Source organism: Perognathus longimembris, chromosome 1 (assembly GCF_023159225.1).
Source record: "Perognathus longimembris pacificus isolate PPM17 chromosome 1, ASM2315922v1, whole genome shotgun sequence".
Lineage (NCBI taxonomy): Eukaryota > Metazoa > Chordata > Mammalia > Rodentia > Heteromyidae > Perognathus > Perognathus longimembris.
Window position 1 is genome coordinate 161880140 of NC_063161.1, and position 15897 is coordinate 161896036.

The 15897-nt window shown below is 59.8% G+C and overlaps 1 protein-coding gene across 1 annotated transcript; it reads left to right on the forward strand.

Annotated features, from left to right (window-relative positions):
• The first annotated feature begins 6138 nt into the window (after positions 1-6138).
• Positions 6139-11249, forward strand: Glt6d1 (glycosyltransferase 6 domain containing 1). The gene is made up of 4 exons (XM_048349040.1): positions 6139-6212; positions 8025-8072; positions 10037-10174; positions 10580-11249. The coding sequence occupies exons 1-4, from the start codon at positions 6139-6141 to the stop codon at positions 11247-11249; spliced, it is 930 nt and encodes a 309-aa protein (XP_048204997.1).
• Positions 11250-15897: the final 4648 nt, after the last annotated feature.

Genomic DNA, 15897 nt, shown 5'->3' on the forward strand with positions numbered 1-15897 from the left:
TCTGTCTGTGGGGCGGCCGCCCGGCAGCCCCACCCCCGTGCCCGAGCCGTGCCTCCCTGGGGACGCCGGCTGTTCTCCGTGTTGGGGCGCCCCAGCGGGGGGCAGCTGGGTGCCCTGTGACTCCCACGGGGTGTCTGAGGTACCGGGCCCCTCCGCCGGCTTCCCCGCCTCGGTCTCCCCGGACGTCAACAGCACGGGGGGCTTCTCCCCGCACGAGCGGGGCCCCTGGGCGGCTGCGTCCCGGGGGGCTGGGGGCCCCGGGCAGGGGGAGCCCCTCTGCCTGCGGAGCCGGGCGGCTCTCCACCACTGCGTCCCTGGGTGTGGCTATCACTTCCCGGCCGGGCTCCTGCTGGGACCAGGTCTTTTCTAGAACGTTCCCTGGAGAAGGACCCTCTGTCTCGGTGATGTCAGACTTACCTTTTTCTGATCTCCCACGAGGCCGCCCAGCCTCGCCCTCCCCCCGCCTCCCCGCACCCGCGCCCCGAGCCCTTGCCAGGGGCGGCCGCGGGGCCGAGCTGGGCCGCGGGGCTCACCGGCCAGCGCCACCCCGTGCTCCGCCTCCGGTCCTCACGTCCCCGTCGGGGGCGGGCGGGGCTCCGCGGGCATCGCCTGGCACCGTCCCTCTCTGCGCCCCGGGGTCAGGGCAGGCTGCTGGGAGCCGGCAGGCCTCCCCTGGGGAGGGGAGGAGGAGGGGCACCGTGCTGGTCTCTGCCCCCTGCCCCCCTGTCCGATGGCCGGCTCCCCCCGCCCCCCCCCGTCCGATGGCCGGCTCCCCCCCGCCCCCCCCCCGTCCGATGGCCGGCTCCCCCCGCCCCCCCCCCGTCCGATGGCCGGCTCCCCCCCCGCCCCCCCCCCGTCCGATGGCCGGCTCCCCCCGCCCCCCCCCCGTCCGATGGCCGGCTCCCCCCGCCCCCCCCCCCGTCCGATGGCCGGCTCCCCCCGCCCCCCCCCGTCCGATGGCCGGCCCCAGGTGCTTGCTGTGTCTAGCAGCCGCTGCCGGCTGACCTGTGTCCACCACACGGCGGTGCGCGAGGCCGGCCCCGCAGGCTCCCGTGTCCACCACACGGCGGTGCGCGAGGCCGGCCCCGCAGGCTCCCGGGGCGCTGACTGCACTGGAGGCCGTCTCCACGCCCGGCCGCCCGGTGCCAGCCAGGGGAGGCCGGGGATGGGGACCGACTGCAGGACCTGGACCGTGGGGAGAGGGGGAGGGGAGGGCCGGGGGGGGGAGGCCGGGGGGGGGGAGGCCGAGGGGAGAGGCCGGCAGGAGGCGCCTGTGAGCTGAGTTGGAGGACAAAGTGTTTTTTTCATTGTAACCTTTTATTCAGAAGAGAGCAAGGTTCACATGCGGCCGTGAGAACCAACAGGGAGGGGGGGGGCCTGGTGCCAGCCGGGGCTCCGCCACCCGGGCTCCCCCACCCCCAGCAGTGCCCACCCGGGCTCCCCCCACCCCCAGCAGTGCCCACCCGGGGGCCCCCCCACCCCAGCAGTGCCCACCCGGGCCCCCCACCCCAGCAGTGCCCACCCGGGGGCCCCCCACCCCCAGCAGTGCCCACCCGGGCTCCCCCCACCCCAGCAGTGCCCACCCGGGCTCCCCCCACCCCCAGCAGTGCCCACCCGGGCTCCCCCCCACCCCCAGCAGTGCCCACCCGGGCCCCCCACCCCCCTGGCTTCCCCACCCAGGCTCCCTCCCCCCCCCCCCCCCGCTCCCTCCCTCCCAGCAACCTCAGGATGAGATCCCGCTGCGTGCTGTTGACACGGTCAGCCCTGCCCTGAACAGGTTCCTGTTTGCTGCTTGCATACGTGAGTGTGCGTGAGTGTGCCTGTGTGTGCACGTGTGTGTGCATCCCAGCCATAACCACCCCCCCACCCCCCCAGCCCACGCCCCGCCTGTCTCTTTCCCTCTAGTTCAGCGCTTTGTGGACTTGGTGGAGATGGAGTTTTTGGAAGGCCTCTCAGCCTCTCACTGTCGCCCCTTTGAATTCCGCCACCCTGTCCCCCCCCGTCCCCCCCCGCCCCCCCTCCCCCCCCCCCCCGGTCCCCCCTCCCCCCCCGTGGATGTGGTGCTGAGGAATGGAACCCAGGGCCTCCTGCACGCTGGGCAAGCGCCCTGCCGCGAAGCCACCTGCCCAGCCCCACGCGGCTCCTCGCCACGCTGCCCCCTCCGGCCCTGGCGTGGAGGGCGGGGTTAGCCGGTTACCCCTGGAGGCACACTGTGGGGGGGAGGGAGGTGCGGCTCCGCCCGCCCCTGCTTCCCGAGGGGGGGGCACTGAGCCGGCCTGTCCAGTGTCTGTGTGTCCAGGCAGCCGTCACGCGCCAGCAAATAGGAAAGTACTAGATGAACGAGTGCTAGGGCGTCTGGGGAAGGGGCAGGCGGGGTGACCCCGCTGGGGCGTCTTCCCTGGGTGGTGGAGCCCCCGGCCCGGCAGGCGGGGCTGGCGGGAGAGGCGGAGCGCCCCTGCTGGGCATGGCTTCACCCCTCTGCCGGGGGCTCCGCACGCGCCTCTCCAGCCTTGGCCTCCCATGGGTCACCGCCTCCCGTGGGGCACCGCGTCCCGTGGGGCACCGCCTCCCGTGGGGCACCGCGTCCCGTGGGGCACCGCGTCCCGTGGGGCACCGCCTCCCGTGGGGCACCGCCTCCCGTGGGGCGCCGCCTCCCGTGGGGCACCGCCTCCCGTGGGGCACCGCGTCCCGTGGGGCACCGCCTCCCCTGGGGCACCGCCTCCCGAGGGGCACCGCCTCCCGTGGGGCACCGCCTCCCGTGGGGCACCGCGTCCCGTGGGGCACCGCGTCCCGTGGGGCACCGCCTCCTGTGGGGCACCGTGTCGGGGCGGTGGCCCCCCGGGCCTCGCTCCGTCTCGTGACGGAGCCGGGCTGCAGAGCTGTCCCCGGGGCCCAGCGTGGCCGTCCCGAGTCCGGCGTGGGGTCGCCGGGGCCCCCGGGGTCTCTGTCTCCATCCAGGCCGTCAGGCAGCGGGAGCAGGGCTTTGCTCTCCGGGTAAGTCCAGATTCTTCTAAACGCCTCCGCCCGGCGGCAGAGGGGGGCAGCAACACACCCCGCTCGCGCCCCGCACACTGCCTGTGAGAGGCGACCAGGCACTCAGGAAAGAAGCTCAACGAATGAGAGAAACGGAAAGCAAAGTCCTAACTTCCTTTTTCCACCAGGGCCAGGCCTGTTGTCTGCTCACAGAGAAGAACCCACCAGCAGTTCTGTCACCATTGTGACAGCGGTGTCCCCAAAGGAGGCAGTGACATCGCGCCAGCAGGTGGAGAACTCCAGCTAGAACCCTCTGGAAATCCCTGTCCTCGTGGGACAGCCAGGGCCGCCTCCTGACACCACCTCGGCCCAAGGTAAACAGCCTCTGAAGGGCGGGCTGGGGGGTGGAGCGGGCTGGGGGGGAATCCTGGGGGGCGCTCACCCCAGCCTTGACCTTGGCTAGTGTTGGCAGAGAGGGCACCGGTCCTCCGGGGCGGGGAGACCGTGGCTTCGCAGTCACCGCGGAAGGCAGGCCGTGGCCCGAGGGGCTGCCAGAGGCCACGGCTCACCCGTCGCCCTGTGTCCTCGCCGGGGGTCTCGAGAGGGTCTGTGTCCCACCGCGAGGGCATGAAACGCAGCCACGGCTGCCCCGTGTGGCGACCAGAGGACTGCCAGGTGCGTGGGGGCCGGAGGCTCAGTGCCGGGACCCAGCTCCTCCAGAGACAGGGATGGGAAGATCCCAACTGGAGGCCCGCCAGGGCGTGTCAATCAAAATGACATGAGACTCAGCCCCAGTCAGAATGGAGCGCGCACACACACACACACACTTGTACATATGGATGTGCGTGTGTGTGTACACATAGGCATGTATATATGTGTATATATGTTTATACACAAAGGTCGGTAAGGATAGCTTGGCGGGATTATAGGTTATCTCAGCCCCTTTCGGAGTCAGTATGGAGGCCCCTCAAAGACACCAGCTGGAAGTAGGACTACCACGTGACCTGAACGTTTACCTGAGGAATCTAAGCCCACGCTCACTATACCTGCTCACCTGCACGCCTGCTCACCTGCTCACCCATACGCCTGCTCCCCTGCTCACTCACCTGCACACCTGCACACCTGCTCACTCACCTGCTCACCTGCTCACCTGCTCACCTGCTCACTCACCTGCTCACCTGCTCACCTGCTCACTCACCTGCTCACTCACCTGCTCACCTGCTCACTCACCTGCTCACTCACCTGCTCACCTGCTCACCTGCTCACCTGCTCACTCACCTGCACACCTGCTCACTCACCTGCTCACCTGCTCGCCTGCTCACTCACCTGCACACCTGCTCACTCACCTGCTCACCTGCTCACCTGCTCACCTGCTCACCTGCTCACTCACCTGCTCACCTGCTCACCTGCTCACCTGCTCACCTGCTCACTCACCTGCTCACCTGCTCACCTGCTCACTCACCTGCTCACTCACCTGCTCACCTGCTCACTCACCTGCTCACTCACCTGCTCACCTGCACGCCTGCTCCCCTGCTCACTCACCTGCACACCTGCTCACTCACCTGCTCACCTGCTCGCCTGCTCACTCACCTGCTCACCTGCTCACTCACCTGCTCACCTGCTCGCCTGCTCACTCACCTGCTCACCTGCTCACCTTCTCACCCATACGCCTGCTCACCTGCTCACTCACCTGCTCACCCGCACACCTGCTCACTCACCTGCACACCTGCTCACCTGCTCACTCACCTGCTCACCCGCACACCTGCTCACCTGCACACCTGCTCACTCACCTGCTCACCCGCACACCTGCTCACCTGCACACCTGCTCACTCACCTGCTCACCCGCACACCTGCTCACCTGCACGCCTGCACGCCTGCTCACCTGCACACCTGCACACCTGCACACCTGCTCACTCACCTGCTCACCTGCACACCTGCACGCCTGCACGCCTGCATGCCTGCTCACCTGCTCACCTTCTCACTTGCTCACCTTCTCACCCATACACCTGCTCACCTGCACACCTGCTCACTTGCTCACCTGCTCACCTGCTCACCTTCTCACCCATACACCTGCTCACCTGCTCACCTTCTCACCCATACACCTGCTCACCTGCTCACCTGCTCACTTGCTCACCTTCTCACCCATACACCTGCTCACCTGCTCACTTGCTCACCTTCTCACCTGCACACCTGCTCACCTGCTCGCCTGCACACCTGCTCACCTGCATACCTGAACACCTGTTTACCTGCACGCCTGCTCACCTGCACGCCTGCTCACATGCATACCTGTATGCCTGCTCACCTGTTCACCCGCACACTTGCACACCTGCTCACATGCACACCTGCATGCCTGCCCACCCCATACACCTGCCCACCCATACACCTGCCCACCTGTATACCTCACCTTCTCACCTTCACATCTGCACACCTGCTCACTTGCACACCTGCACAAGTCATGAGAACCAAGCCCAGGACCCCGCCATCTGATGAAGAAAGCATGCTACATATCCATAATGGAGTATTACTTAGCCACAAAGAAGAATGTGTTGGTTGTTTCTAGGGAAATGGATGGAACTGGGAATCATGTTTAGCCAAATAAAGCAGAAGAACAAACACCACATACGCGTTCTCATGGGCAAAAATCTGCATTAAAAAAAAAAACAAAAAAGACATGGAAGTAGAAAGCAAACTAGGTATTTGGGAAGAGGAAGGTGGGACGGGAAGGTGAGGAGGGCGAGCCTGATAAAAGTGCATTGGACACGTTTGAAATGGCACAGCAAGAGCCGCCGCTTTGTATAGCTCAGTTTCCAAAGAGCCTCTGTGTTTGGTGCATTCACAAATATGGCTCCCAGCAGCCATGCTGCCTGGACAAAGACACAAAGAAACACGGAGGCCTCTGTTTCACTCTGACGTGGCACCCGGTCCCGGTCCCCCCAGCTGGCAAGCGGCAGCTTCAGGCCCCGCTCCCTGGCCGTGCCGGGACGGAGGTGGCCCATCACCCGCGGGCTTGGAGCAGCCTCCCTCCCAGACGCTGTGCCTCCTAGAAACAAGGCCCCAGGTCAACGCCACGTGTCCCGGACAAAACGCCCGCGTCGTCGGCAGGGACAAGGATGCAGCCCTCACCGCTTATAACCTGTTTTCTCTCCCATTTCCTCCTCGCAGAGAATGGCTTCCAAAAAACGAATGCTGTTATTGATTGCATTCCTTTCATCGCTGCTAGTGGCTAAGCACTATTTCAGGTAGACATCGCGCATTGATTATCCGCAACTCTGGAGACTGGCAGAGCTGGTGGGAGTGGCTGCATCTTTCCCAGAGTTAACGACAGCATGCTAATTAGTCAGAAATTGCCTCCTGTTTGCAGGGAAAATTACATCTATTTTCTTTCATATACACCAAACACTCATGAGCAACTTCTGGGTGCCAGGTTCGAGTTCAATGATAGGAGGTAGTAAACCAAAATTTCTGTCCTCAGGGAGCTTTGCTTTTAGAGAATAGAAAGTACCAAGGACATGACTGGGCTATGTCATAAAAATGATACCAGGAGCCGGGCACCAGTGGCTCGCGCCTGTAATCATAGCTACCCAGGAGGCTGAGATCTGAGGACTATGGCTTGAAGCCAAAGTCTGTGAGATTCCATCTCCAACTGGCCAGCAAAAAGCCAGAGGTAGAGTGGTAGCTCAAGTGACAGAGCTTTACCCTTGAGTGGAAAAGCTCAGGGACAGCGCCCAGGCTCTGAGTTCAAGCCCCAGGACCAACACACACACACACACACACACACACACACACACACACACACACACACATTCAAATTGCAGTAGGTCTTTGTACATATTGAAGCTTACATTTTCCCCTACTTAAAGTATAAAGAAACCTTTGTTAATAGGGTTGAGATTGAAGTAGAGAATGTCCAGTTATAGATCAGAAAAAAACCCTGCCTCCGTAATCAGAGCTCCACCGTTCAGCATCCGCATGCACGGTGAAGCTGCTTGCTGCCTATCTTAACCTCAAGTGTCACGGGGCAGACCTCTCCACAGAACAGGTGCTGGCCAGCCCAGGTCCACGTGTAGGCTGGCAGGTATGGAGTGTGTGAGTGCGTGTGGGTGAATGAGTGTGCAAGTGGGTATCAGGACTTGCAGGCTGGTTGCCGAAAGGACGAGGGAGGAAGGACACGGCAGCACTGCTGGTGGCTCCGGGACAGGCTTCCGTCGGGGGCTTCCCTCCGCTCAGCAGGCTGCCCTTCACGGACAGATGCCTCCCGGGGGCGGGGGGGCGGGGCCGGGGAGGGGCACGCCTGTCTAGGTGAGGGGCGGTGCCCGCGGGGAGGTGGGCTTCCCTGTGGCCCTGTGGCTCGGGGCAGCGGGCGAGCCGGGAGGGCGAGGCGGGAGGGCGGCGTGGCGGGGCTTCCGTAGCAGGTGCTGCGTGTGTAGTAGACAGGAAGGAAGTGTGCCCCCGGCACCGAAAGCGGTTGGATGAGCGGGGCTTGGTTTGGCGCCAACCTGAGGTGGCTGCTGGCCCAGGGGCCCCTCTGCCAAGCAACACACGCAGGGCTGCGTGGCCCAGGGCCCCGAGCCTGCCCCGCGCGGGGACGTGGTGTTGGCTGGTCGGGACCCGCCTGTGGGGAGCAAGGCTGCTCGCTAGCTTACAGCAACCTCATCCGGCCATGGGTTCCGCCCCGAGCCCCAGAAGAAAAGAGGAGCCACCTGAGAGAGACAGGCTCGGCGGCTCCCAGCCGGGCTCGGTGGCGCGGGACCGGCCGTGGTCATTTCCAGGCCCACCTGGGCCGCGGAGCCGGAGCCTGCGCCAGAACCAAACCAGACCAAGCGAAACGCCGGACTGATTCTTCCCAACGGTTTGTCTTTGAGGCCGGAGAAGTCACAGATTTGGGGGATCGCCATTCCCGAGCAGCCCCCCCCCACCCGCCCCAGTGCGGGCCACCGCTGCCTGTCCTGGCCGCCTCCCCACCCAGGGGCTGGAGGGTCGGGCACGGCCGGGCTGCGGGGTGTGTGTGGCACAAGTGGATTCTGTGCTAACCCGGGTTTCCTTTGCACTAGGAATAAGCCAACAGACGAGCTCAAGCTCTCAGACTGGTTTAAGCCTAGGTAAGAGCAAATGGCGTTCGCACAGGTAAGATCTGACTGTGAAGTGGTAAATCTTCTTCCCAAGGGCTAACTCGGGGGGCAGCCAGAGCAGAATATTCGCTCCAAGGCTGTGTGCCAGCCAGGCTGTCACCAGCCAGCCCCACTGTCACCAGCCAGCCCAGCAGGCTCAGGGACCCGGCGAGGCGGCCGCGGTGGGTGGAGGCCCGGCCTCGGTTAACGATCCCGGGTCTGCAGCGGTGATGTGAGTCTCTTCAGGAGGCCGCTGGCTCTGGGGGGACAGGTGGCGAGTGTCAGCTCTTCCCTGTCCCACCACAGGGCCTGGAGGCGCCTGCGGGCTGCAGGGAGGGAGGGAGGAGGAACCAGCAGCCGGGCAAGCAGTGTGACCGAGCTTGCGCGCTTGCTTGAGTCGCCTGCTCCACCCCGGCTTCAAAGTGGGCGAAGCCAGCATCGCAGAGCCGATGGCGGCCGGGTCGGGGGGGGCTTGTTCAGGCTCCACTTGGAAGGGGTGGGGCAAGGCCTCTAGCAGCCTGTATTTGGGGGTGTGGCCCTGTGGGGGCGCCTGACCTTACAGGGTGTGTTTTGTTTGGGTACTGATGTGTTATTCCTGGGAGAGAATTCTAAGATGACATCACTAGGTAAGAAAAGAATCGATGTAAAGTTGCTGAATTTTCTTATTTAGTGTGGATAAACAAAATGTCATGAGGTATTTTGGCTCAAGTGCTGGTCAGGCGATCAAGTCCGTTTGCATGCTTGTCCTTATGAAGGGCTTTGAACATTTTTATATATTTATCTTGTTCTTCTGGAGGGCTTTGAACATTTTATATATCTTTTGTGGGTTCTTTTTGTGGATACTTTTTTTTGCCACTTCTGGGCCTTGGACTCAGGGCCTGAGCACTGTCCCTGGCTTCATTTCAGCACTCTACCTCTTGAGCCACAGCGCCACTTCTGGCTTTTTCTGTGTCTGTGGTGCTGAGGAATCGAACCCAGGGCTTCATGTATACGAGGTGAGCACTCTACCGCTAAACCCCATTCCCAGCCCCTGTGCACTTGTATTTTAAGCAGATTCCAGAGGCCTAGAATCAAATTAATCACACTCTGTGGTTCACAGCCATGCCTGCTGTTCCCTACAGAATCCACTCCTATTAGGTTGGTTTGCTTATTTTTAATGAGATAGACTACGGCCTCCCGGTCAGCTTTCTGCCTCGCCCATCTCTTGGCGGCTCTCCCCCCACCTTTGAAATCATGGCCATCCTGAATCCTAGTAACTGACCAGATGGGCCTGGCTGATCATACTTCCCTTTCTAATTCAGATGTGTTTAGTTGTTGTTCACTTCCGGTTCCAGATTTCTCTTCTTCGTGTCTGAGGGTTTTCTCTTCCGTCAGGGAGCTGACTGTCTTCTGGAGTATTTTTTTCCCCTTCTGGCCGGGCGCCTTCAGTTCCTTTCTTTTCCGTCACTGCTGCGGCTAGGACGCCCATCGCTGCTGGGCGGGCGGGCGGGAGGGAGGGAGAGGGCGGAGAAACCGCAGGCGTGTGCTGGGCTCTGTCCGGGACCCCGTGTCAGCCGACAGGGCCATGCGGTTGTGGCTTAGCCTGTGACAGATGGAAGGGACTTTCAAAGTGGAACCGGCCCGTTGCTCTTTCCTTGGTGTCGGAAGCAAATCAACATTTGCCTTTTCCCTTTTTTGATTCAAGGTTGTTTTCCGGATCACACGAGCAGCTTAGGGCCTGTGGGAGAACGTGACACGGGCGGGGGTGGGGCGGGGACAGGAGGGACACCGAGGCACTGAGGGAGTCAGTCGGTCCTGCCTGCCCTGCTGGTTGCAGTCAGGAGCCCTGGGGTGTCCGGCCGGCTGAGCGTGGGTTCCGGCTCTGCCTCGTGTCCCCCCTCCCCCCCCCGGGGCAGGGACACACAGCGCGTGCTCGTCACCCACACGCGGCGCGGCTGGCCCTCGTGTGTCCACAGGAGTCGCTCGGACGTCATCACCACCACGGGCTGGCTGGCCCCGGTTCTGTGGGAAGGCTTGTTCCACAGGCAGCCGCTGGAGAAGTTCTACAGGAGGCGGAACGTCACGGTGGGCTTGGCTGTCTTTACCGTCGGAAGGTAGGTGCCGCTACGCGTGGCCTCCTTCGTTTTACTGTGACTGTTAGGTCTGGCCGCCCCGTGTAAGGAACTTGCTGTGGTTAGTCTTGTATAGTATATCTGGGTTCCTAAGGCCACTTGGGGTCTCTCTCTCTCTCTCTTTTCCTCCCCCCCAATTTCTACCTAGTTCTTGCTTCCTTGACCTAACACACAGTGGCTGTTGCCAGGCCCGGGGGTCTGCTCTGCGGCTAGGTTCTTGCTCATTGACCAAGTGGAGTGTTGCATCTCCAACCTGCGTGCGGGGGAGGGGGTGGCGGGGGGATGAGCACAAGTGGGGTTTGTGTCAGAGGTAACATTCACCAACATGGATTCCCCAGAGAACACGTAGACAAAGAAGCCTGCTGTTGTTGTTGTTGTGTGTCCCAGGTTTGCAGAAAACGAGCTGGATCTGTTCCTGCAGTCGGCGGACAGGTTCTTCATGCCCAGCCACAGAGTGATCTTCTACATCATGGCCGCCACCTACCCCTACCTGCCGCCCATGGCGTACAACCCTCTGCGGTCCGTCCAGGTCCTCTTGCTGGACGAGGAGCTCTGGTGGTACGACTTGGACCTGGTGCGCATGAAGTCCTTGGCCAAGCACATCCTGTCGCACATCCGCGACGAGGTGGATTTTCTCTTCAGCATGACCGCGGACCTGGTCTTTGAGACGGAGTTTGGGGTGGAGACGCTGGCCACCTCCGTGGCTCAGCTCCATGCCTGGTGGTATTTTAGAAACACCCAGAACTTCCCCTACGAGAGGAGGCTGCAGTCCGCGGCCTACATCCCCTTCGGGCAGGGGGATTTCTTCTACGGCGGCTCCATTGTGGGCGGCACACCTGACAACGTTCTGTCCCTCGTTGAGGAGTACCTAGCAGGCCTCGTGCAGGACATACAGAAGAGAGTGAACAGCACCTACGAGAAGTACCTCAACAAGTTCTTCTTCCTCCACAAGCCCGCCAAGCTGCTGTCACCCGAGTATGGCTGGAACCCCAAGTTCCAGCTCCCCCCTCAGATGAGGCTGGTGAGGGTCTCACACCACCCCAGAGCCCACTATTGACGCGTCATCCAAGCATGGGCTCCCCGAGGACCCCTGCACTTCCTGCGGGAGGTGGAGGAAGGAGCTCCTCAAAAGATAACTCAACACTACGCTGCACTCACTGCACACGTGTACAGTCTCGTCAACGGTTAAAAGCGGTCTGGAAAACCACACATTCTACGTCAGCCTCATTTCACCGCGTCTGTAAGAACACTTCTTTCAAATACTTCTTTTTAACTGTTTCCAATATAGGAAGGACAATCTGATCTTAATGCTCTGTAAGTACGTCTACCCAGGGAATAACCAACTATGGCATGACGCCACCTTGCTGGATAGCACCGGTGGCTCGCGCCTGTAAGCCTGGCTACTCGGGAGGCTGAGATCTGAGGATCATGGTTCAGAGCCAGCCCCTGGGCAGGAAAGTCCATGAGGCTCTTACCTCCAATGAACTACCCCAAAATCGGGATGTGGCACTGTGGCTCAAGTGGTAGAGCACCAGCTTAGAGCAAAACATGCTCACGGACAGCTCCCAGACCCTGAGTTCAAGCCCCGGGACCAGCAAAACAACAACAATAACAAAAACCAAACCAAACCTCGTCTGAGATGATGCAAACTGTAGCATTGTTCTTCATGAGAGATCTAGACCCCATGCACTCAAGGTTTCCCAGGCTTTGAAGAGTTGTGGCACTTTATAGGGTGCTATTATGAACATCACTTACATAGCAAAAGCAACATTTCCAGCTGCTTTACCACTTGAGCCATACCTCCAACCTAAAATTGTTATTATATTTTTATTATCTTTATGTCATTGTACAATGGGAACAAATGCATTGAACAATGGGTTTGTAAGTACTGTGCATCTTGGTGGAGACCCCTAGATCATTCTCCCCCACCCCTCCCATCCACCCCCGAACTCTCCTAGATTGTTCTGACTGCATTCTCCCCCTCTTCATTCATCTCCCTCCCTCCCCTTGACCCCCCTCCCATCTAAAGTCTCAGTTGCCAGGTATTCGTTCTGTGGACTGTGACTTTGTTTTTCTAGGAATTACAACATCTGGAGTCTTCACTACACATGCCAGATTTGGGGTGATATGTTTGTGTACCCCATTAGTGTTTAGTTGTATATTTATAAAATAGATCTGCTTCCAAGTAGAGAGAAAACACGTATCCTTTGTCTCCCTGGGCCTGATTTCCTTCATGTAACGTAATTTTTCCCAGGTCCATTCGTTGCTTTGCAAATGATGCAGTACCATTCTTCCCAATGGATGAGCAAAACTCCATTGTGTATGTATACCACATTTTCCCAGTCATCTATCCACTGAGGGGCATCTGGGCTGTCTCCATGCCTTGCCTGTGGTGCGCAGCCCAGCAATGCACGTGTGCTGGTGCTTTTACTGTATTCTGATTTGTAATCTTTTAGATAAGTGCCCCCAAGAGTGGAATTGCTGGATCGTAGGTTGGGTCTATGTTTAGTTTTTTGAGGAATCTCCACACTGCCTTCCAGAGTGGTCGAACCAGTTTACATTCCCATCAATAGCATATTTGGGTGCATTTTCATGTACGTCCACACATTTGTGGTTGTTTGTATTCTTTTCAAAATATAATTTTATCATTATCATTAAGTTTTTGTACAGTAGGGCTACCATTGCACATTTCAGGTGAATGCTTGAATTTCTCTTTTGGACAATGTCACCCCTTCCTTTGCTTTCTCCCAGTTTCCTCCTCCCATTCCTGCCCGCAAGCTGTCGTTTGTATTCTTTTTTTTTTTTTTTTGGCCAGTCCTGGGCCTTGGACTCAGGGCCTGAGCACTGTCCCTGGCTTCTTCCCGCTCAAGGCTAGCACTCTGCCACTTGAGCCATAGCGCCGCTTCTGGCCGTTTTTTCTGTATATGTGGTGCTGGGGAATCGAACCTAGGACCTCATGTATCCGAGGCAGGCACTCTTCCCACTAGGCTATATCCCCAGCCCCCATGTCGTTTGTATTCTTGATGATGGCCATTTTACCTGGGGTGAGATGGAATCTCAGGGTTGTTTCGATTGGCATTGTCTGTATGGCCAGAGATGTTGAATAATATTTCTTAATATGTTTACTGGGCATTTTTACTCCAACTGAGAAGTCTCTATTTAGCTCACGTGACCAATTATTAATGGGGATGTTGATTCTTTGAGCGTTTAGTTTCTTGAGTTCTTTATGTATTCTGGATACCAGCTCATTTTATGATGTACAGCTGGCAAAGATCTCCCACTCTGTAGGCCGTCGTTCTAGCTCGTTAGCTCTGTCCTTTGCCGTGCAGAAACTTCTTAGTTTGATGCAATCCCACTTGTCAGTTCTCTCTTTGATTTACTGAGCTCCTGGAACTTCTCTCAGAAAGTTCCTGCCTGTGCTAGAAGTTGTCATATTTCCTCCAACTCTTTCCTGTAGTAGTTTTAAGGTTTCAGTGTGTGTGTGTGTGTGTGTGCGTGTCTGTGTGTGTGCATATATACATATGAACATATATACAGATGCACACCACACACATATTCATGTACGCATGTGCACATATACACGTGTCTGTATGTACATGCAATTTAAATTACACATAAGCAACTAGAATGTGTGAGCTTACATAATCATACATAGGTATGTGTGTAACTATATATAAGCATGTACAGGTAGGTGTGTGTATGTAGACATTGGCGGCACTGGCCAATGCACACATGGCCTCATGTTTGCCGGGCAGGCTCTCTACCACGTGAGCCATAATCCCAGACAGCTGCCACGTCGGTCCTTCTGTTCCATTTGTGGTACTGGGTATTGAACCTCAGAACCTTCCACGTGCCACGGTACCACGAGCCCCAGCCCCAGCCCTGCAATTTTCTTTTTAATTTGTGTTTTAGAGGCAATTTTAGGTGCAGTCTGGAAAGTGTTTCCAGACTCTAAAGAAGTTTTACTTTTAAAAGTTGTACAAGGGGGGTGGGGAGTGTTCACTGCGACGTTTCCCCACGTGCGCACAATGAATTCCAACCAGCGTCACTTCATCCCTCCCCTCCTCCCTCTTCCAACCGCTTCATTGTTTCATTTTCATAGGCCATGGCCGCCATAGTCATCCTCCTTCACCCTCTTTATCAACACCCTACCTCCTATTCCCCCCCACCCCTTGCTTTCCTGTCTGTGTGTTGAGAAGTATTTCTTCCTGGAGCACTGATTGAATCGGCTGCAGCACAGATTAATTCGAGGGCTATAAAATCTTTATGATACCGAGGAAAGGAAGGCACGACACCTCAGTGGAACAAATCTTTCTCTCTTTTTTTTTTTTCCTGGTGCTAGACCTGGGCCTCAGACTCGTTAGGCAGGGAGGTTCCAGCCCAGCCGCAAGCCACGTCCATGTCCCCGAGCGAGCGAGCGTTACCCTCGCTGACCTCTGTCTCGCGGCGAGGATGTGTATGGCGTGGTGGTTTTCCCGGGGGGCTGCTGGTCCTCGGGAGGCCGCCGCTCTGGGTCCTGCCCTTCACCAGCTTGGGAGGGACAGTCGGGTCAGGCCCCGGAGCGGCCGTCGGCTCGGGTCCGGTCCTGGGTATTTCCCACGGCGGGCTGCGGAAGGCCGGCGGGTGGCGGCACGCTCGCTCCCGGTCCCTGGCTGCTCCTGTCCTGAGCACCTCCAGCCTGCGTGGAGACGGCTGGTCAGGTTCTCCAGGCCTACCGGGTGCATGGCAGAGGCGGCGCGCCCTGGGGAAGGCCCCTTGCTGGGCTGGCCTTGCTGGGTCCGGGGACACCAGCCTCTGATGGCTGGCAGCCCGGTCTGGGAGCACTGGTTCAGGAGTCCTATGGCTCAGTGTGTCATCTCCACACACCCTGGCCGTCTGGGACAAGCCCTTCCTGGGCCACTGCTGGGGAGGACCCTGTGGGGGCCCCACCAGCCCTGAGTGGGTGTGGGGATGCAGGGCTCCAAGGAGGCTGGAATGGGGGCTGCTCCCCCAGCTCATGGGCCAGACCGGGGCCTCTGTGCACTTGGTTTGCAGGACCTGGGGATCCAGAAGTGGAGGGGGCCGCGAGGCCGGCAGGGCTCGGCTCCCGACCGGAGGGGCTTTCTCGGGTCCCTGGTGGCCAAGGGGCTTCCTGGGCGCAAGCCAAGGTGAAGGAGAGGGGAGGGGCAGGGCTGGGTGGGAGGGGCCCCACTAGGCCCTGGCGGGAGGGCCCTGGCCTGCGGAGGGGCAGAGCAAAGTCTAAGGCTTCGCTCCATCGTCTTGAAACCGGTCGGTGAATGACTCGATCGGTCCTCACTCAGAACCGACCAGTTCTGGTGCATTCCGAGCTCCGGGCCAGGCCTGGCCCTGTGCGTGTCGGTGGATTAAGTGTCACCGAGAAGGTGGTAGAGGGGAGGAGCCGGCTGAGCGCTGGGTCAGGACCACGGCCACCGGGACCGGTCCCGGCTCTCCCTGCCGCCCACGCCGCCCTCCGGCACGCCCCACCCCTCGGAGCCACATCCGTGGAATGTGCTGGAGCTGGTGGGTGAGGAGCCTGGCGCAGGCCCAGCCAGCCAGGCTGCACCCTGGGCGCTAGCGCGTCCGCCGTGCTGTCTTCTGGCTGTCATGACCGCTGGGGTCCCCCTCGAGAGGCCGGGCCCAGCCCCCCTCCTGCAGCGCGGGACGGCTGGAGGCTCGCCCTTACCGTCCGTGCTGGAGGCCGGGGC

Excerpts from the sequence above, each read along its gene's own strand:
- Glt6d1 (XM_048349040.1), top strand. The coding sequence starts at position 6,139 with ATGGCTTCCAAAAAACGAATGCTGTTATTGATTGCATTCCTTTCATCG. Across the intron at positions 8,073-10,036 it reads TCAGACTGGTTTAAGCCTAG|GAGTCGCTCGGACGTCATCA; the intron begins GTAAGAGCAAAT and ends GTGTGTCCACAG. Across the intron at positions 10,175-10,579 it reads GCTGTCTTTACCGTCGGAAG|GTTTGCAGAAAACGAGCTGG; the intron begins GTAGGTGCCGCT and ends TGTGTGTCCCAG.